This window comes from Dicentrarchus labrax, unplaced genomic scaffold, assembly GCF_905237075.1.
Source record: "Dicentrarchus labrax unplaced genomic scaffold, dlabrax2021, whole genome shotgun sequence".
Lineage (NCBI taxonomy): Eukaryota > Metazoa > Chordata > Actinopteri > Moronidae > Dicentrarchus > Dicentrarchus labrax.
This window is the reverse complement of record NW_026136714.1, coordinates 12518603-12542081: the sequence shown is the minus strand read 5'-3', so window position 1 is coordinate 12542081 and position 23479 is coordinate 12518603. Positions and strand designations below refer to the sequence as shown.

Genomic DNA, 23479 nt, shown 5'->3' with positions numbered 1-23479 from the left:
CGCAATGGGCTTCTCTCCGTCCCGGTTAGAAATGCATGGTTGGTCCGTAAACACTCAGTCTCAACTTTTTCTCTAAGTTTCTATTTAACATGTTTTTACTCATTAATAAAGTACATGTTTCAAGTGAAGTTGACTTAAACAAAAAGTCAATTAGAAGTGATGAAAGGTTATGACATTTTCTCGGTTAATATTTCTATTTCGAGTTGCCCGCCGACAGATTTGGCTTGTTTTTTCTTTTCTTTACTATCTTACTATTTTTGTAATACATCACTTTATGAGTGTTAGTCCTGACTGACATCTATAGCCTTTGAGATGTAAACCAAAAAAAATCCATAAAATGTGATAATCACAGAGTCCAAGGAGTAAAATAAAGGAGAGAGAAAAGGAAAGGAGAGCCCTGCATTCTCATCGGCTGTCTGCAGTGAAAAACGGAGCAACGAGGAGAGCAGAGGCACAAAACTCCAGGGCGACCTCCACACGGTCTGACGTACCCAAAGCTGGTGGTATAAATGAATTCACGGCGTCACCGAGCTCAGATGATTCGCAGTACCAGTGAGCGCACCCGGCTGTCAACACTCACGGGCTACAACACACACAACCCCCCCTCAAACACACACACACACACACACTCACAAACACGTCTGCGTCATGCGTCCTGAGACCGACGGCACGAACGCGGTAACTCCGATGGACCCCGGTAAAACGCACAGCAGCAGTCTGAGGGGCTGACTGTGTCCTGCTCATCTGTCCAGCTGCGTGTCCCCCCCACTGCTCTGGGACAGTTGCGCTCTGAGTGTGGTCGCATAATGGATTTTATAACAACAAGCAGCAACGACAGCAACACGTCCAGCGGTTACCCAGACGGGGTGGACGTGGTTGCCGACTGGGACGAGGGTGAGAATGGCACGGGGTCTGGGTCTCTGCCAGATGTAAAACTGAGTTACCAGATTATCACCTCTCTGCTCCTGGGGGCCCTCATCCTGTGCTCCATATTTGGAAATGCGTGCGTCGTGGCAGCCATCGCCCTGGAGAGATCTCTCCAGAATGTGGCTAACTATCTGATTGGATCACTGGCCGTGACAGACCTCATGGTATCGGTGCTGGTTCTGCCAATGGCGGCCCTGTACCAGGTTTTGAACAAGTGGACACTGGGGCAGGAGATCTGTGATTTATTCATCTCCCTGGATGTACTGTGTTGCACATCATCCATCCTGCATCTGTGCGCAATTGCCTTGGACAGGTACTGGGCCATAACTGACCCCATTGACTATGTAAATAAACGGACACCAAGGCGAGCTGCGATCTTGATTAGCGTGACTTGGCTAATTGGTTTCTCCATCTCTATTCCGCCTATGTTAGGCTGGAGAAGCGCTGAAGACAGGGCGAACCCCGACGCCTGCATCATCAGCCAGGACCCGGGCTACACCATCTACTCCACATTTGGGGCGTTTTACATCCCTCTTATCCTCATGTTGGTCCTGTATGGGCGCATATTCAAGGCCGCTCGCTTTCGGATTCGAAAGACGGTCAAGAAAACCGAGACAGCAAAAGTGTCAGACAAGTGCTTGTCCGTTTCTCCGGCTATCTTCCACAAGAAAACCAACGGGGAGGCCGGGGACAAAGGCTGGAAGCGCAGCGAAGAGTCTAAACCCAGCTCTCCGTGCGTAAACGGCGCGGTGAAGCACGGAGAGGAGGGTGAATCTCTGGAGATCATAGAAGTTATAAGCAACTCAAAGACGCACCTGCCTCTGCCCAACACGCCTCAGTCCTCCTCGCATGGCTACGAAAACATGAATGACAAGAACTCAGCGAAGAGAAAGATTGCGCTGGCCAGGGAGCGTAAAACGGTGAAAACACTGGGGATCATTATGGGAACTTTCATCTTCTGCTGGCTGCCCTTTTTCATCGTCGCACTGGTGCTGCCTTTCTGTGCAGAGAGCTGCTACATGCCCGACTGGCTGGGCGCAGTTATAAACTGGCTGGGCTACTCCAACTCTCTCCTCAACCCCATAATATATGCCTACTTCAACAAAGACTTCCAAAGTGCTTTCAAGAAGATTATAAGATGCAAATTCCACAGACCGTAACCACACAGAGTGAATACATTTGTGTTTACTTATTCGTGGAGTTTTAACGGACAGCAGGAAATGTTTATTGACTGTATGGAACAGCAAAAAATAACAAGACTTTTATTCAGGGACAGTCTTCGGTGTGTGTTCGAGGACCGTGTAAAAAGAAAATCCGGGGTCAATGGTCGCTGATGAAATGAGACAAGACGAGAACTTTTGCTCTTAATGTACAAGCTAATGTTTATTCAGTGTTGTAGCTACAATATATTGCCTATATGCGACGGCAGCCATCGTTGTATTGCCATGCAAGACATGTCATGTGCTGATTCCATGCATTTTACCATGAGACACGCGGAGTTTCCGTCCTACATCTCGAGCTTTGTAGCACTGAAAAAATAAAAGCAATCAAAGTTTGTCATTAAGAAACATGAGTCAATTTTTGTTTAGAAAATAGAAAGTAATGAGCCAAGAAGAGATCAGGGGCCTGTTGTGAAGAATCACAGTTTCCCTTGGGACTCGTCTCATCATACATCTTTATATAGATCATAAGGAATTAATCATTTACTGCGTTGTTGAGTAAACAAAGCAGTAAGCAAGTTATCAATTTTGCTTCGGCAGGTCACACTGATGACGATGAGGGTGGTTGGGGAGGGGGAAGGGGCGGCGATCAGGTTATCAGTGCATGGTGTGTTTGAGGTCTTGCAGCAAATGGGTATCGAACAAACCCCCACTGTCTATCCATCAAATCCATCTCAAAGCTGAAAGCATAAAGGGATGGGCAATTTCTTTCTAAAATGGAGGCTGGTATTTTCATTTATGATATGATATGTTCTCACCCCCCCTCCCCCTCCCCTTCCTCCAGAGATCGCCCCCCACCATCTCATCTCTCAATTTCTGACTCCCAGATTGTCCCCTGCGTGTCTGAGAAAGACAGAAACAACAACCAACTGAGGAAGAAAACTTGTTTGAGAGAAAAAGGGAGAACATCAAACATTTTCTGTATCATTGTTATCATTATACAGTACCGTTTTCCATACAGGCCTATAGTGCATTGAGTGTTTGAGACATCTTGTTATATCATTAACATCAAATAAATCTGTGCTAAATTTAGTACACACACTCATAATAACACATAATGTAGAGGGTTGCTCAGAGAAATAGACCACATAATAGAAAGAGTTGCAGGAAACCTCCTCAGTGTGTAACTGCTCTCATCTATCAAACAAATACAAGACACAAATCCACTTACAGTAGATAAAAAGATAAAGAAGGTCAGATATTAAAAGAGGAAGGAGGAAAACAACTTTCAGGAAGAAGCCCCAATGAGGGCCTGCATGCTTCACAAGATGGGTGGCTATTTGGTCCGTTGTCATGGCAACGTATCAAGCCCAAGGCTACATGGGTCATACAGAGTGGTGGGCAGATTGAGACCGGGATGTGAGATACAGCATGACAGTTTCGAGGTGACACCTGTGAAAACATTTTCTGGTGAAGTTGTCTGATACTCAGCAGAGTGTAGAAATGTTACAGAAAACACAAATTACAATTGTATTTCTTTAATAATTAGTCTAAGCCAGTGGTGGCAGTACTGTTCGTTTAGAGGAAGGCTTTTCTAAGCACAAATAAACAAATAAAAATTATTTATATCGCATTATAATGTAGTTGTAAAGTGTTTATTAATGTAGTTATCATCAACCATAACTCCTCCTTCATAAACAGTTACATTATATTTATTATTCATGTAAAATACAAAGACATATCTTAACCTTCTTAAGTGTTTATAAATAAATGCTTATAAATGTGAAACATACAATAAAGTGTGACCTAAATGGAGACCAGAACATCCCTCCAGCTGCAAAAACAATTCATTTTATAAAGTAAATCCAGTTTTTAAAAACATATTTGCCTCCAGAGCTTATATCTATAAAACAAAGCTTTAGCCCCTGTCTCATGTGATGTACTGATGCCAAGGTCTGACTACCTACAATAACTATGTGCACTAGAGCTGAAATGATGGGTTAATTAATCAACAGTTGATAGAAAGACAATGGTAACTGATTAAACTTTCTCTTGTTTCAGGTTCTTAAATGTGAGGATACATTTCTTTGCCATTTACAGTATGACAGTAAACCAAATATCTCTGGCTTTGGGACTGTTGATCCAGTAAAAACAGCAAAAAAATTATAAATCAAGTAAAAAATCACCAGATTACTTGATAATGTAAATAAATGTTAATTGTAGCCCTAATATAAATGCAAAGTATATCAATTTCTAGCCAAATGTTAATGATAAACTAAATCAGGCACTTCATACACAACCACTGATTTTAGTTGCAAAAACCTAAATTCATAATGCGTAAGAGATCATTAAAGCTTTGATTGAGCGAAAAGATCAATAATAAGTCATAAAAAGTTTGAGAAAATTAAGCTGGAAGGAGGAAGTCATAAAAACCTTCTATCTCTCCTTTCCTTTCTCCATCTGATCACTTTTGCTCTGTGGTGCGTTTGTGTGACATCAATGCACTCAAAATGCTTTTGGGAAAATTAATCTCATACCTGTGACCTGTAGGTCAAGTTCTGGGCTTATGACAAGCTCACAGAGGCCCATAGAGAATGTGGTATGAGCTGTTGAGCAGGGCAGAGTATATTTTTCAATTGTGAGTCACACTGTGTGTAAGACCATTAAAATCATTACAGTTTGGCCCTAATATATGGGATTACAAAGAAGCTGACCTCTTCTGAACTATGCTGTAATATCAAAGGTTTGGATTGTAGTAATCCAACCCACTCCAGGATTTTTACATGTAATGTAGGTAGTTGGGAGCAGTGTGGTATCATCGGGAGCATCTCCTCCAATGCAACATTAGAGGAGGGGGGAAGAGAGGGGAGGATAAGAGAGGAGAGGAGAGGAAAGGGGAGGAGAAGAAGATTATATAAAATAGCACCACTAACAGGGGGATTAAAGGGTTTATTATATATTATATATTGCCCTCTGGCCCAAAACTGAGAAACATTGTGTCAGATTCTGCTCATATATAGTAGTTTGTTATTAGTCTTATAGGAGCACTTTACTATGGATGAATAGCAGGTTAAAGAGTTGTTTCAGCACATTTTCGAACACTAAAGAGTGGCGTCAACCTCCTCCTCTAACAACACATGAGATATTGAACATTTATAAATTTTGTATAGAAAAGTAACCCAGATATAACAAGTGTTAGTCCAAAGGCAACCTTGTCAATTTTAAAGTGACATTTAATTTGGCTCCATGATTATAATTTTTTTCCTGTGCTACTTTGAAATCGATTCTAACAATCAATATCAAACAACAGCTGCCACCTGCAATGTATTCACTACTGGCATTATGGCTTTCATTTATATGTTAGTTCTTTATAAATGTCAATCAAACAAGTAAACATACTTATTAATATTAATTACCTTATTGCTGTACTTATTATGTCTGTTCTTAAACTTGGATGAATTAGTTCTGAGATGGGACAGTAAAAAGGTTTTCAACTAATCAAAGGATCTAATAGATTTTAGGTGATGAGATGAGCTGTTCTCATTATACAACCTGTCTTACTGAAGGGTTTCAAAAGGAAATATCAAAATATATTTAGGTTGCATTCAAAGGAAGAAGGACTGCTTTGGTGTTATTTTCATACATTTTTAATAATAACCTGTGGTCTAAAACCAATTTTAGATATTTTAAGAGAAGTTCCAAGAGTAGAATAAACTGTAAGGGAGGCAGCAGAATGTTTGAGATCTGTATCGTACCAAACATCATGATGTGTTTGTTAATCTAACTCAGGTTTTAAAAATAATTTTTGTTCAATTGAAACACTCAGTAAGGTGTAGTTTAATTACATCATTTGTTCAATGTTTGGCACACGTATGACCAATCAATCTAAAAGGATCCTTTTCTCTAAAAAAGCTAAATACAGAAGTATAAAATACATTAAGTGGGGGAAAAAGGTTATTATATCGGTGATGATGTGTTTGCTTCTATGGCCATTGAGCATGACAGTGGTGTGTTGTACAATATTGTTCAACACAGGGAGGGAAAAGAATATAGAGTTGAAGAAATTATTGAGGGTATGAGCAGAAATGAAAAGAAATGTGCTATAAAAAGAAAGAGAGAAAGATAGAGATTAACAAAAAAGGTTTAGAAGACAATGGGAGGAGGAGAGAGGTGAAGACGAGGAGAAAGTAAGAGAGAAATAAATATGACTGAGCACTCAGCACAACACATGTTTCTGCTTCGCCCCCTCCTACTTCAGGGTCTTTTTGATCCGTCAGAGTTTTTTCAAGGATCTCACAGCCCACAGCCCGTCACATGCCGGAGGCTCTCGCTCTCTCCTTCCAAGCCTGAGAGAGAGAAGCAGGAAGAAAGCACCAGAAAACTCCTTCTGACGTGGAGAAATTAGTTGTTTTTAGATACGGTAAAAAAAAAAAAATCTACCTCTTTTGGAAACAGACGTGTCACTCCTGTTTCGCAGTATAGTTAAAAACATTGATGGATAAAATAAAGTATGCGTACAGTTCATCTTCCACCCAAACACACACACAAACTCATCACTTTGATGGAGGACAGACATCGCATGTTCAAGGACAACAGAAAACAAGGTAAGAGTAAACAATGTCTAGTGCTTCTACCGCTTCCACAAACAATCTCAAAGCATAAGAGAGATGAAGAGTCGTGCTCCAGTGCCCAATGCCATTACAGCTGGTGGGAAATACTGAAAGAACTCCTCTGCATCTCCTCCAACAAGAAGCTGCTCGGTTTATTCCCCCTTTTTTGCCTGCTTCTTCCCAGAGGATCATTCCTTATAAAAAATAAAGTGCAATTTAGCTAAATGGGATGAAATATGTGGGTAAACACAGAGTGGATGAGGTGGAGTACCAAACATCAACTGCGAGACACAAACGCCGACTGTGTAACACAGTGTCTAAACAAAGGCCACTCCAAACAAAACATGGCCCTCGCAGTTTGCCTGGAGGCAGCGACTACTTTGCAGCTGTGTGTGTGTGTGTGTGTGTGTGTGTGTGTGTGTGTGTGTGTGTGTGTGTGTGTGTGTGTAAGAAGAGCAGAGGGAAGTAGAGACAACATGGGACAGACAAAGCTGGGGAGGCAATTTGAGTCCAGCTACTTAAAATAATCATCCACCCAAATTAAAAACTCATTATTTATGCAAGGCCAAATGTCAGTTGACAGCTCAACTTCAACTAGAACTTTTGTCTCGTGGCCAGGTAAAACAAAGATCTCACACAGACTGAAACATAGGATACATAAAATATAATACAATGCATCAAAACATGTAAAGCAAATTCTAAAATCCACAATGCAAGCTCACATAAAACAATGTACATTAAGTCACAGCATAACACAGAACCTGGAGAAAATTCATTAAAAGCAGTTTAAAAATCATCATCACACAAAAATGTCATAAGGGAGACTCGTGATCAGCTGAGTCATCCTGAGCGTTCAGCAGTTTACTGGCAGAAGAGAAAGAGGGATTACTCACCTTGCTCAACCTGGACTTTGGTCATCTGAATCTCTGTCCACAGGGGAGAAGCTCAAACTCTCCATCGAGAGGAAGGAGGGCACAAGCGAGCATTTATGCATCAAGCATTCAAAATTGCTCTTCTGCGGAAAATGTGAGTTAGCTGGCATAACTGAAGTGGTACTTTATGCTTCAATTCAAATCAACTACACGCACACACACACACACACACACACACACACACACACACACACAGAAATATTGTCTCTGTGTTTTTATTGACATACAACACACTACAAACAATGTCAATAAGGATATGGAATTAGAGTGGTTTATTGCATATAATTGAGGATGAAGGAGGTAAAGTAAGGGTTGGGCGTTGAGGGACGAAGGGATAAAGGGTTGTGGGGGGGAGGTAAGGGCAGATGGATGGATGGAGGAGTTCGGGCAAGAAGATGGGAGGGAACCCATCCCCAGTGGTTCCTGAATTTGAATAAGAGAGAGAGAAAGGGAGAAAAAGAAGAAGAAAGGGTTTGGGGGGAGGGATGCAAAAACTCAAAGTCAGAGAGGGAGTGAACAGATAAGCTGTGCTGAGTTACTCTTTGTGCAGAAATTGGATGAGTTTGAGATGTGGTCTTTGTTCCCGAACCTAGTTATTAAACTTCATATAAACGTATAGAATATGATGGAGTATTCAAAGATTCAATCTTTTTGGTTTGTGACCCTTTACAAAAGAGCTGTGTCAGATGGTTTTGTTTAGATAAGAGGTAAAATTATCCAGTATTCTACAAAACAACAAAGACCAGACAAAAGTCAAAAAGAAATGAATACTAATTTGTGAACCAGATCTTTTTCCCCCCTATTTTCTACCCCATTAAATTATCTTACAGTTATCTTGTGACCCTTTGGAGACAGACTCCTAGGTGGTGAACCACTCGATTAAACTCCTAACTGTATACATGTATAAAGCATCTTGATGAAACAATAATTCCCAAAATCTCCACCATCATACACAATACACAAAGTGACATAGTCTTTGTATTTTGAGAGACAGTCGAAGGGTTCTTTATTCACTTCCATAAAACTGGAGGTTATTTTGGAACCATAATACAGTAGATGAGCTGAATCTCAAGGCACTTGTCATCAACACTCCGTTGCTGTAGTGGCAAATTGTTTTTTTCATTTACTGAATTTTAAAAGCAAAGATAATTCCAAAAACCATCTATCATTTTGACAAATGAAAAAAATTATTGCCTGCACTGTAACATCTTTAGTCACATAGTATAACTTCACAAAATGAAACAGAATGGAACAACGGCACAAAATAATCAAAGGGTCCAACAAACAAGCAAAAAGACAAATTATTATAGCCCACAACAGCAGCTGGGGAATCAAACTTTTCATAGAGCCACAGCAGGAGGAAATCAGCAACTTGTCTCTTGTCTGATTTCCTCTCCTGTCCTTAACTATCTGCAGTAAAACACCATTACAGTAATAGCCATTTTTTGCAAAAGCACGATCACCACACGATCTGTTGGAGACAGACTTTTTCCTGCATTTCAAGACTGTATTTGATGATGGCGACATTTGTACGTGATGTTCGAATATGGATTAAGTTCTGATTAAATACATTTTAATCTTTCTATGACCTACCACTTATGTTCAGCATTACCTTGCAAGGAGGCATAAGTGGCAGTGGGCTTTAACATGACAGAATACACAAATTAAATGCAAAAATATGTTTGATTGAAGTACAAATACAGAAAAGTGGTTGAAAATAAGTAAGGAATTACGTTTACTTTACTACTAAAGTACAATTCTGTTGCGTTTGTACAAAATTTTTTCTCCACTACATTTCAGAAGCGTATTGTACTTTTTATTTCTAAAAATGAATGTAGATTAAACTGCCCACTAGTGTATGAAATAGCTAAATCAGCTCCACCAGACACCACATTAAGATTCTGCTTACACAGTGCATCAGTACAATGTACACGATGTGCATCAGTACATCACAGTGAATGGAAATCTGGCTCGTTAGAGATCAAAAAATGCAATATAGGTCCACACTTTCAGAAGTTCTTAGTCAGATGTAACAAAATGGCCCATGTGTTTATGCGGGTATGTTGCTCCCAAATGGCAGGCTGTAGTGGTGAGTCTACAACAAGATGAAATCAACATACAGGTTTTAATTTGGACTTTACTGCCTCTGGCACTTTGTTGATGGCGTTGGGAGATGGAGTCAGAAACAGAGAGCAAGAGACAGAGCGAGAGAGAGAGATCTTGGAGAGGAAACATCACTTGGCTTATTGCATCACTTCCAGGGCCTGTCAGCATTGCCAAGAGTTGCCAAGAGTTAGATCTATTGCTTTAAAATGAACTCTTTAACAAAAAAAGCCCCCACTGTCTTTGTTTCATCTCCTGCCAACTCTTGCAATGCATTTCCGCAGCGTCTCAGCATGTGTCCTGTAAATATGTTCATGGTTTATGTATAAATAACTTAACATGTCAGCTTTTTGCTTCAGGGATAACATCTCATTTAAATTTTTTTTTTTTCATTTCGTTTCACATTTTCTCTCCGTGTCTCTGCAAACCAAAGTGATCAGTTTGCATGCTTTTATGCAGTTAGGTGTCTGTGCCCTCAGTGACAAAAGCTTTATTGCTGCTTCATAGATCTTTAATAACAACATCATCTCCAGGCACGCTGTTCTGTGTCCTCTGAGACAACTCTCAGTCATCTTGTCTTGATTGCCAACAAGATATTGACACTGGCAGAAAATGTGCACAATAACTGGGCAGACAGAAACAGTCATTCCCCTAAGTCCCATTGATAGTCCTGTTCCCACTTAATTGGTCTTGTTAACTAAAACCTTTACATGTTTTTGTCATTTTACAGACACACACAGTACTCTTGCTTACAACTGGAAGAAAAAATAATGTATAGTTTAATTTTGTAGACAGTGAGAAACATCAACTGTACCATAATTTTTTTAAGATTTGTGTGGGTCAGATTGTTGGCTGACTAATGTTTGATGAGGGCTACAATTACCATTACCACTGTTTGTCTTAGCTATCGCAGTTGATTCACTTACTTAATGCTTTGTGATGGAAAGGCCCATAAATCCAAGCAGGAAGACGCTGAACAGTCGCTGTGTGTCAAAAAACAGAGGGACAGGAAGAGAGAGAGATAGTTAGTTTTGATGTTAAAATATTGCTTTTGGCCTTGGACCTGAGCCAAAAATTCAAGACAGTGCATTACTCCCCTCAGAAAGCATGTATTTGTTACTGAAAGGAGAAATAGAGCACATGTAAGTATAATCAGAGTCCAGGCTAACGGTTAAGCTGGAGACCTTGGAGCTTCATGTGAGGAAGCTGCTGCTGTTTTCACATGTGTATTTATAGTCAATACTCTTTCAAGCATGGAATACATACAGTATATGTACCTATTAACGGCAGCACATGATGTATATTTTTGCTCACTTGTCACATGTGTTTCGGTCATCTGAATGCGTGGACAAGAGTCGGCACCCTGAGGGTGTTTATATATTGGATTGTGAGACCTCTGTAAACAAACTGTGGGCCTGAGTGTGTTTAGTTTATTATGGCATGCTCTCATTTGTATTTTGTGTAGATAAGTGTGTGGTGTTACATGTGTTAGTGGAAAGCAGCAGCGGTCCCAATGGCAAAGTCTATCCATTAGTCTCTGTCACAGCCCAGCTGCAGCTCCACATATCTAAAGGCTAAAAGCTTGCTGACACTTCATCATTCGCAAACTGAGCCTCTAAAGGGGGCCAATTAGATACATGCAGTGCTAACAGCAGCCAGCGGGGTTATCTTACGATCCTCCGATCATGCCATTTGACGGAGAGAAATAGTATATGAGAGTGCATGTACAGAGCTCTGCAGCTAGTCATGCATGGTAGCTTGTGCAAACAGAAAACATGTGTAAGTGCACACTCGCAGCACAATGTCATATTAGGGACATGTGGAAGATCCATATATAGAGCAATAAATAGACATAGCATTACTGGTCTTTACTATTCGTAAAGATATTGTGTTATGATTAAATCTAGCACGTGGTCCTGAGGGGGTTTCAAGATAGGATATGTTATCCCTCCAGTGTGTTCTGGGCCTGCCCCGAGGTCTCTTCCGAGTAGGAGGAAATCCTGGAAAACCTCCTTGGGGGAATAGGCTTGGAGGTATCCTGATCAATATCTACTTTTCAGCATTATGAACAAATTCCTGCCCTACACCAGTCCTGGTCCCAAACCACAGTGCGCTCTTCTTCAACTGAGTCTCTGTTTCTTGCTTTTATAAAACCAATAATGAAGGATTTAAAATGAATTTTAGCCAATTTAAGTATAACCTGACAGACTGGCAGAGATGTGAGCCATGGAGAGCATACACATGAATTATCCCTTAACCCCCTTTCTCATCTTTGCGCCTCGTCTACCTCCCCTTTGTCCTTCTCTCTTTTTTGTGCACCTCCCATGCTCTTCAATTTTCACCTTTTTATTCCCCTCTCTCTATTCCCTGGGCAACTCTCCTCTCTTCTTTCCACTGTCTAGTCTCATAGACTTTCCACTTAACATCAACAGAAAGAAACAGGTCAGAGAAGAGCAGCACCCACTTGCTGTCTGGCTGGCAGAAATCCTTGACCTTTCGCTCCTGTTCCGCTTTTCTGTGCAGTGGAGCCTGTCAGATGACCTCTCGTCTTGAATGTTGAGAGACCCTTTAAACGTTGTCGAGGGAGGCAAAGATTGAGATAGACAGAGAGAGTGAGATAAGTGATGAAGAGAGGCATAGCTATTTGGTACAAGATTATCCATTGGCTCTAAATCATTTGATTGAAGTTGATAATTTCAACACCAATATCATGCACTATTAAAGTATTTTAGGACTCCTTATGTTCAGTTAAGCAGTTTCAATGTGCAAAATGCTTAACACAAAATTACTATTACTATTATTTTGGGCTCATAATCTCACACAAACAAAACAGAAAAAATCTCATATTAGGTAGCATATCATGTTTATCAGAGCATCACTGAATCTCTGTTTTTAAACAGCAACCACTCCTCATCAAAACACAGCCTGCTATGGCCACGGAAAGATTGTGTAACTTTTTACAAAAGTAAGTCAAATTATGATTGATTATCAGTTGCTTTTTTCTATTCTGAAGCTACTAGAAACACTGTGTTTTCTGGTAACACTGTGATATCAAACATTAAAGAGCACAAAACAGTTTTACACATACATAATTACAGTATCAAAAACTAAATACATGCATCATTGTACAAAAAGAAATTATGATCGTGAGGTAATAGGCAACTATATTCTTCTCACCTGAATAAAAAAAGCATTCAGACTTGTGCTTGGGATTGAGCATGTCATTTAGTGCTCTGCACTTTGTTTGTAGGGACAGCATTTCTTTAATTTAAAGGTAATTATTTTGTCATTTTTGGCTTTTTGCTAACTATATTATTACTTTAAAAAAGTGAGCGTTTATTGAATTGTAAACTATTCAGTGAAAATGAGCAAATTTCGATGAGAAGCAGAGAAAAGGGAACATTATATAAAAAATGGGAATGGATACTGTATATACAGTATATCCATAATGTATGCCTGCCTCAGCTCCTATTAATTATGTAGCCTCAGGAGAAATATACCACCAAAGTTTGCAGAGTCAGAGCAAATTCTGTATACCATTATAGTGATCCTTACTCTTAAACTCCCCCAAAATATTTTCCAATACACAGGATATTTACTGCTGAGACAACAATTTGTGCATGTGCATGTGTGATGTATGCACACACAAATACACTGATCATATTAGAGTTTCAGTCATGATTTACATTTCATGCTGTCAGCTTGTCTGACAGCTGGCATGCTAATGATTGTCTTGTGTTGGGTGTTGGGTGTTGTGTTGTGTTGAAATCAACAGGCAGCAGGTGCATAACTATGTCACTCATTTACACATAGGTGCAAGAGGTCCTCTGATCTTGTCTCTGATCTGATTTCAGTACGAAAAGAAACTTTAACATGATGCCTGCCTCTCAGTAGCACATACAATGCTGTACCCTTCAAACTGCAAGTTGTAGCATTGCGTTATATAAAGGGGAAAAGCTGCAGAACATTGTAGAATATGGTGCTGTATTCTTGATGCAAAAGGCCTAAGGAAAGAAAACAGCCGTGGATAAGAAGAAGAAGCAGACATACACAAGTGAAGCTGTCAATTACCATGAACAGGGGGTGAAAGAAGCGTGGAGAAAGGGGTCATGACCACATTTAATGAGAAATGGCAAAAGTGTCACAGCTGGTTAACATTTGAAGAAGAAAACAACAAAATGCTTTTGGCAAGACCACTAAATTTCAACTGTGGAAAAGTCAAAAACATTATTTTGCTGCTCTTGTTAAGACAAGGAATCCACATTGGGAGAGTATTTTACACAGCAGAGTTTTGACTCTTAGGATTCTCCTGTGTATAAGTGTTTTACTTTTCTTGAGTTGTTCTCCTAATGTTTTAATCTAAAACAAAATAATTCATGACAAGTGCTTATTAAGTTCCTTAGGAAATAGTTTAACAAATCATATCTTATGTCTCCAGTAGTACTGTACACAGTTACATCAGCCTATGTTGTCTGACAGATCATATTTTCTGGTGTGTAGCTATAAGGTATTGGTTAATAGCTTATTATAAATGACCATCATCACTTCATTGACTCATCCATGCTTTGAAGTGTTGGTTTTACATGTGTTTGTGCATGAACTATTAACTTAGACAATCACTTAATAAGATTGGGTTTGGGCTAATGAGCATTCATGTTAAGCCCAGTATAGTACAGTCAGCCATTCGCAGAACTTACAATTCTGATACTTGAGCACACAAACCCCGCTGGCAGAGCCTGAGGTACGCAACTTTAGAGGAAGATGAATAGATATTAAAACAAGACTGAAAGTCTACAGTACACAGTTCACGCTAGCGGCTATGAGGCTGTACTTAGGCAAAATGGTGCTTTGAGCTAAATGCTAACACATCCTAGTTGAGCGTGTGAGCATGCTAATACTCAGGGGATCATCAAAGTAATTACAATTCATCCTGATGGCAAAATAAACATGTCAAATTTGTCGCCAGTCTATCCAAAAGTCATCAAGACATTTCAGTCAAAACTACAACTACTACTACTAGAGGAAAAGTCAAGGGGATTTCTATTTTATTCTTTTGAATTTTTCCTTTATTTAACCAGATCAATTGAGAACCAATTCTCATTTACAATGATGGCCTGGCCGGGTTCACCAAAATCAGTAAGCTTTAACCTCTGGGAACCATGAATGTCTATACAACTACACTCTGACACAAGAGGAGGCTGAGATGGAGGGAGTTGAATTTCTGAAAGCAGGCAGCAGTTTAGCAGTGAAGATGCAGAGCGCTGTTCTATGCAGACTGTGAGAGAGCATTTTTTTTGTTGTCACTTTTAATGACTGGTTTGTGAAGCACTTTGAATTGTATGAAATGTGCAGTATGAAGCATAAATGCATCTTCATCTTTACATATGTGTGTGTTTTTGATGGTTTATTTCTCCAAAGTAGACCACTGAGATTAGCAGTTATACCATGTAATGCAACAAAATCATTAAATGATGCATATGGCAGGTAAATGAAAGTAATATAATGTAATGTAATGACATGTAGTTGAACTCTTGAACTTTAGGTTAAAAAACAGGGGAGATGAGAAGTGTTTATCCTGTGACACTAAGCTGGCATGGCCAACTCTACAGTGAATGCATGTAGGCCACACACTTCAAATAACATGACATGAAAGAATGACAATGTTATAGGCTGCTGAGGGTTATATATGCAGTATCTTTATTTATTCATGTGACAAAAAAATGGTTGATATGAGCTGTATCTCATACCCTTCACCATAGCCATAGAAGCATGGGTAAGATACATGAATACATTCAACTCAAACTCACTTAGATATTACATGTCAGTAAATCTGAACAGTGACACTTTTACATTTCGAGGTCATATGTTCCCTCAGCAGAAGGATGAATTTTCATTCCTGACACAGAGCTTCATGCAAAGGTCCCCTCGCTTTATGACAGAAGAAGGGAAACTGCAAAAGAGGAAGAAGTACATAGTGGATAAAATATGCTGTTTGACAAAATATGAATTATGCAGACAAGCTTTCTGACTGATAATCTATCATGAATATTATTATACATACCACACATCTTCTTTGATTGGTTTCCTTTGATGTAAAGCGGCAGTCATCTGACCTTATATATTGTCCCTATTTAAAAGGGCACAATCTGACAGTTCTCATGTCCTCATCACACAGCTAAATTGATGGCATGTTTAAGGAACACTAGAATATTTCAGATGGGATCAGCAGGAGTGACAGGTTATAGAAAAAATAGACAGAGGCAGCAGGCAGTGAATAAATAGGTGCATCAAATACTTTTTACTTTCTGCTCTAAAACAACACTGAGTATCAATGAGGCTGAGCCTCAAGACCCCAGAGGAATCTCCTTCTGAATCAACCAGGACTAGACCGGGATTATCGGAGATGTGTGAACAATACACTGCACTGATTGTCGAGCTCAGCCTCACAAAATGACAAGAACTCACCGTGTGAAACTCCAGGGGGAGAGTATGACTTCTGTAAATTGGAAACCAGAGAGGTTTGGCTCTTGAAACACCTGCAGGTTTTCTTATTTTATGCATGCACACATATGCACTCTTGAAAAAAAAACATGCACACACGTATATTAGAGACTTTATTCTGGTTAAATTCTTTAATTCTCTCCCCCACCATCCCATCATTATCTTTCACTGACTCTCTTTCTCCTTCTTGTATTCTCTTTCAGGCCATGGCTTGTGGTGCTTTATTTCACTGACAATTTTAAGATAAGATAAGATAAGATAAGATAAGAAAACCTTTATTTGTCCCGCAATGGGGAAATTGCAGTTTGCAACAGCATACAGAAAGGGCAGAATAAAAAATAACAAGAGCACAAAAAGTAGCTTATAAAAGATAAATAATGAATTTTTCACCCTTCCACTAAGTCGAGGTTAGGGAAAAATCGTGGTCATGCTTTAGAAAGAAAAACTTGATTCTTACAGGGAAACAGAAAACAAACAGTCCACATGCCAAAGTAACATGTCTACTGACCTGCCCACCCCAACTTGTCCATCTTTGGCTCTAACGTCACGCCACTGCTGTCATTTTTGTTTGGAGGACAGTTGAAAAAAGAATAAAAGAGCAACAAGGGAAAGATCCCGCTTTCAGGAAGGACGGACATGCAATAGATGTCCTATATACAGAGTGGACAAATAACAAGGGACTTAAAGGTGTAGCCACAACAGGTACATACATAATAAACAAAAAGACCTTGCAAGAGGACAGACTACAGGTGATCCTGCTTGACATCCACTGCTAATGTTATGATTATTTTCATCATCTTCATTACTGATGATATCATCTTCATTATCATCATTGTTATTATTAGTCCTATTTCTACTATAATAGTTGTTATTGTTATTGTTATTGTTGCTGTGCATCTCTGTCTCTCTCCAATATTAGTACAGTCTAAAACTGCTTTATATTAAAAGTGTCCTGAGATAAATTCTGTTATGATTTGGCCCCACACAAATAAAATTTAATTTAAAAAATATATAATTCAAAGACAGAAAAAAAGTAAGGCTGAATCTCAGAGATCCAAAGATCCAAAATCAAGACGTTTGGACGACACTGATAGGCACTATATGCTCATTGCTACCCTGCTTTGCCCCCTTCCTTTTTTACTTTTCTATTCCTCTTGACACATTACTGTCCTCTATTCTCCATCCTTCCTCTAACTTTGTCTCCTCTCCACTGCACTCTATTTTACCCAAACCCTCTCTCCCCTTACCAACTCCTCGGAGAGCCACAATCTCTCCTCTCCTCTCTTCTGTCATTAAGATGCAGTGCAGGGAAGTGATTGCTGCTCGAGACCCCAGAGACATCTTTGAGGAGCCACTGAAATAAGTGCTGTGCTGGTAATGGTTCAGCATACACAACAAGAGACATGATGTGGGCAGATCGTTCGCAGATGGCTGTAGACTGGGAGCAATTTCACACGATATGGCTTCCAACTTGTTTACTGAAAATATGTAATCCATCCCCTTCTTGTGAGAAGTGTTTTTCTGTGAAGTTCATTTCTTTTTTAACAAATCCATCATCATCTTACTCTTCTACAGTTGAAACCGCTGTGAACAGCAGTCAGCTGATGAGTAATTCATCCTCTGTCTTTTAAAAAACGGTAGGCTCTGCAATACAGGTGTAATATCAGAGTGTACAAAATACATGATACATAAAGCAGTCTCATAATCCTCACTTGTTTCACTGGGAGCTGTGCTTCTTGAATAAATCCAGCACATTAATATGCCTCACTCTCATCACCTTGTAGAGAAACACTAAAGTTGATACAGCGGCCAGTCAAAGTCAACCCGTAGCTGGAACCCATGCATTTTCTGCCATAACTGCATTTGGCAATATCCAACAGTAATAACTGCAAAATGTGAGATGGCCAATTTCACTGTTGCACTCTAGCGTGAAGAGGATTGTAATTTAAAGTGCTTTGACGTATAGTGGAGTTTAGCACAGTCATCAACTCTAATACTGGAAAAGAGAGGGGGACTGATGGGGTTGAGAGATACGGCAGAATGACAGCCTTACAAATGGCTGAGCTGAAATCACTCAAATTGTGCGTGTGCATTCATTAATAATAATAGATGAGGGGAGCTAAAGCAGGAGTGCACTGGTAGAAGTACATGAGAAAAATGTTCAGCTCCTATCAATCTACAGGTATCATCCTAGCATATATCCATCTATCCAGTGTGGATATCCATATCTTTATATATGGAATCCTGTGGATTTACTTTTTCTTTCAGCAGCCTCATTGAGCCCTTACCTAGCTCTCCTTTCTCTCCCTGAACATTTACAATCCATTAAGTACCTGTCTCTCTTTCTCTCTGTCACTCACACACAAATATGATCTTTTTAGTTGGCCTCTCACCATTTCTCCCTTTCCATTGCTGTCTGTCTCCCTCTCCCCTCAGCCCCAGATGTGCAGTATCTCCACTCAAAAGCGTTTCCCCCTTTCCAGGGCACAATAAACAGTTGTTTGCGGTGTGGAATAACAAAGATTGTCACCATGGATACTCTTCTATCCCGTGAGAGCTGAGTGGCCCTTTCCGAGTTCTAAAAGGAGCAATTATCTGATGACATCAAAGACAGGCGACAACATAAAAAAGCAAAGCGAGGGAATTGGGCCCAAGCCATTTATCAGACAGGTGGAGAGGGGTCCAGTTTGCCTTATTCAGCCAGGATGACTGGTTCAGGCAATATGCATCCACCTCAAGGGGCCTGAGGCAGTTATATAAGCACCATCATTCTGCTTAAAATGAATGGCTTTCATGCCAGACAATAATAAAGACCCACAGATGTGTATTAAACATGTAGGGAAGGAGGATAACTGCTGTCTCTGTATATCTAAAAGCTTTACATTTTTGCAGTACATACACTTAAGCAATCACTTGTTGCTTAAAAAAATTACAATTAACTAATCATCAGCTATAAAACTTGATTTGGAATTACTCATTAACTAATCGTTCACTAGCAGTTAGTCCCTTGTGTATTCCTCATTTGCTCCTGGCAACTACCCAAACGTTTGTATCCCTTATTGTTCTCCAACAAGTCTTTCAGCTTTTTTGTTGTCTTCTTAATTGTGATACTATCCATTGCAGAGTTCGACGCATTTTCGTTCATCCTCAAACACATTATTATCGTCATTCCCTCCAGTGTAAGATTTAACTTTGTCCGTTTTGGATTTGTTAGGTGGGATGTTGCTATTATTGATGTTGCGAGGCACCCTCAGGTGGTGGGCTGCTTCTCATAGCTAGCTTGTTTCTTGTTCCTGCACCTCTGAAAATGTTTGCTCTGCTATTGCTTGATATTTGACCGAAAAGGACACTGAAGTTAAGTGGAGGAACAGTAGTAGAGGACAGTAATACTTTGGCCAAGAGCAAACTGTGTCTTTCCAAATAAATATAATTAGCTTATGGTTTTCCAGAGCTCTCCTGGTGTGCTGCCATCTTTCTCAGTGTGACTCACATGAACCCTTTTAGATGCTTCCAAAGGTCATTGTAATTCTATCACTTCCTACAAACCGCTGGAATTTTTATCTGTCTTTGTTGACCACAGGAACTTTTGTTAGCAAGCTCTGACTGAATATTCAGATTGTTGTGCTCATGATCTACATTGAACCTTATATTACTCAGCCCAGTTTGACAAACCAAAGGGTTTTGCATCAGAATCTGATGGTTTATACTAAATGATTAGAAATGAAAATGTAGAAAGTATGTCCTGCATTGCAAGAAGAATGACTCAGAGCAAACAGTCAGTAGTCACTAGGTGATAAAAAAATCTTAAATCATGTTATTTGCATGATTACATAGTGACGCACATATCAAAACTCATTTGTGTGTTACACAACAGCTATGTGTAGTGTCACTGTGGGTCTGTCAGATGTACACAGCTGATCTATGTTTTGCATGGTCTATAAACAGAATATACAAATTTAAATATGATTAAAATCCAAGGGAAAAAATTATTTGAATATGGTTTTGAATATTAAATATAAAGCACACTTTTTATTTGCATCTGACAAACATTTTTCTGGACAATCTACACAGAGCTATTGTTCAGTGTGGTACATGTAATACTACATTGAATCTGCTGACATTGCTGTCATTTCCTCATGGGTACCCACTATTGTACTTGTACTACTATACTAAACTTGTATTAGTTGATATTTTTCTCCATTGTGTACTGCTATCAGGATACCGTATTCATTACTAGCCCCTTACAGTACATCTGACAAACATTTTTCTGGACAATCCAAACAGAGCTATTGTTCAATGTGGTACATGTAATAATACTGTTGAATCTGAAACTGCTATCAGGATACCGTATTCATTACCAGCCCCTTACAGCACAGTATACCTGTGCGAGGTAGGAGGAAGAAAAACTCTGGCTTAAACATCCGTGCAGATATGAATGTCATATAAATATAAGTCATGGTGTGCAGTATTCAAAACGTACAATGTTTATCGTATTTGCACCTATGTACGAGTCCAATGTGCTAATTGCATACTAGGTCGCAAAACCCCAATCCCCAAAATAGGGGTACATTTTTATACTCATATAGCCTGTGTGATTTGATTACAAAATCTCCCTGTAGAGCCAAAGACTGTATGTCAGTACTTAATCATATTATCTGTTATAGTAGTATATATAGTATAGTTTTGAAATATTTAAAGCTAGAAATTTATTTATTTATTTTACATTTTATTTATTTGCTGTTATTATTTGATTTTTCAGATTTTAAAACAGCATTGTTATAGAACTGTAATAAAAGTCACCATCTGTGAAATTGCAGTTATTACATTTTAATGATAAAAACTGTTTACCAATGCTTATACATTGATAAAAAAAAACATGTATTCAACATTTTTGTAAATTTGTGTAATTGTGTAATATTACAGAACAAATACTTTCTTTGTTTTACTGTTATTTGTCACTATTTTTACATAATTTTAGAGCTGTATTTACAGTATTAAATTTGAATTTAAACAGTTTAATTCTTGCCCATGCACAGCCGTGTGCTTTACATGTTTAATAATTATAATGCATGCTTTGTTTATAGCAATTTGGCCACAATTTATCAATGTATCTTTTACATATATACTCTTTCTCACCGAACACTGGGTCTCTTTAAAGCCTTGTGTTTTTTAGTGAACGCACACACACCTACACCTCTGTCTCACACACTCCGACTTCCATGCCCTGCCTGTCTCTGCTCCTCTCTCCATAGACAGGCTGTAATGTGTCTGCTCTGTTACTTTGTTGGTCAGCAGTAAGTTTTATAAAGTCGTCCAAGAAACATAACTCCGTTTTCACAGCAGCAGGTGAGCCGCATAATGTTGCATATTGAGAACTAAACTGTTGATTTCGTCTTTCTTTCTCTTTTTCTTTCTTTCTTTCTTTCTCTTTCTTTCTCTTTTTTTCTTTCTCTATCTCTCTCTCTCTCTCTCTCTCTCTCTCTCTCTCTCTCTCTCTTCTCTCTCTCTCTCTCTCTCTCTCTCTGTGTGCGTGTGTGTTTCTCTGCAAAACACTAAAACGAGTCCCTGGTCGTTAATATACCTGTATATTCCCACATTGACTTAAGAAACCAAAAGAGCAACATTCAATTTGCAATGTAGTGACACCCTCATCTGTGTTACTTAACTGACAACCCACTCATTCCTCATGTTAAATTGTTTCTTTGAGAATAAAAAATTACACATAAATCAGCATTAAGTTTGCTGGGTCATCACCTATCTATTATGCTGTCATGTAAAACAAGTATTTGTGGAGGACAGACGCTTTTATTTTGGATTTTGAAAAAAAAAGGAGTTGGACGAAGCTTAAACTACAGTGTTACATAGAGTATAGTTTTACAATCTATACACATTATAATGAGCTTCAGATGAACCCCAAGGGCATTTTGGGCAAATCAACATTGAATGTTCTTGACATTTTCACTTTAGCATTAGGAAATTGATTGCAATGTTGCTCCCTTAAGAGCTAGACTGGCATTTTCATATCATGGGAGCTGAAAACTCTCAGAAATAATTTATAGTCCGTGGAGATGCAATCTCATTACAGCCAAGAAGTGTTGATCTTCGGCAAAGTTCAGCATGAAAAATGAATTGCAATCCAGTTCCCTGAAGAGTTTTCCAGAATCATAATCATTGTATACATGTGACAAAGGCACTAGGAAGTGACTCAGTGGCACTGGTGTAGAGAATTATTGATAAGCAAACTGATTTGCAGTTTCGGGACACAGTAAAAAAAAAAAAAAAAGGAAAATCTGAAATACAGTGTGAAAGGACAATGCATGATACACTATGGGAAGTAGTTTGTGAGGAGAAGGAGGACAGTGGACAGTCAGATATCAGAGTGAGATCCTATAGCTGAATGAAGGGAAAAGATTCCCCCACTGGAATGTGAGAGGAGAACTGAGTCGGGGCTTGGCTCAATACAGTTGTTGTAGGGAAGAAAGTACGGTTGAATCTACACTGTCCTCACTAGAAAAACTAAAGCATTATCATGATTAATAACATAAATGCCTTCAAAAGTCTGAAAGTGTGCACCGTTATTCCCATCTTGACATTTTTTTTTTTATTCCTCCCCTCTCTGTGATGGCAATCTTCCCACCTTCAAGTGTGACCATCTGGAATAGGTAATAAACACTAAGTGGTCGGACAACACATTGTACAAACATTGTTTAAAGCATACTAAGACTTTTACAGCCGACAGTGGCTAAAGAAACCAAGACAATGATCTTCCCTAATCACCCTTACCAAGAGTTTTAGTTGTGTAGACCTCACCAAATCTTAACCGTAAATCTTAACCGTAAAAATGCGCAAATTAATGGTTTTGTAACAGTTATATAGGTTGTTTGGGATGATGAAAGAACATATGTTGGTTGAAGGTATGAGGACATGTTGGCTGAATCATATCCCGGAGATTTAAGGACGCTGTAGCCTTGGTCACTTTTTAGGCTCACAGAGCTCTCTGGGAGTAAAATGTGAAACTGCCCAATAAACACTTGTACAGCACAGTTTCAGCCCAACAGTTTAGAGTGTACATGGGCCGCAATCCATTAACCTCCCGTGCAGTAGAGCGTACACAGTAAACATTCTTATGTGGAGTCCATTCAAGGACACCAGCAAGCAGTTGCAGTTGGCCAACCTGTAAATGATGAAAACCTTGCAGTTGGTAAAAGGTAAAATCAATAAAATATAAATCAGGATAAGGTTCAAC

General features: G+C 39.2%; 1 protein-coding gene across 1 annotated transcript; it reads left to right on the top strand.

Annotated features, from left to right (window-relative positions):
• The first annotated feature begins 418 nt into the window (after positions 1 to 418).
• Positions 419 to 2464, top strand: htr1aa (5-hydroxytryptamine (serotonin) receptor 1A a). The gene has a single exon (XM_051422233.1). The coding sequence runs from the start codon at positions 807 to 809 to the stop codon at positions 2085 to 2087; it is 1281 nt and encodes a 426-aa protein (XP_051278193.1). The 5' UTR covers positions 419 to 806; the 3' UTR covers positions 2088 to 2464.
• Positions 2465 to 23479: the final 21015 nt, after the last annotated feature.

Coding starts and splice junctions, on each gene's coding strand:
- htr1aa (XM_051422233.1), top strand. CDS start 807: ATGGATTTTATAACAACAAGCAGCAACGACAGCAACACGTCCAGCGGT.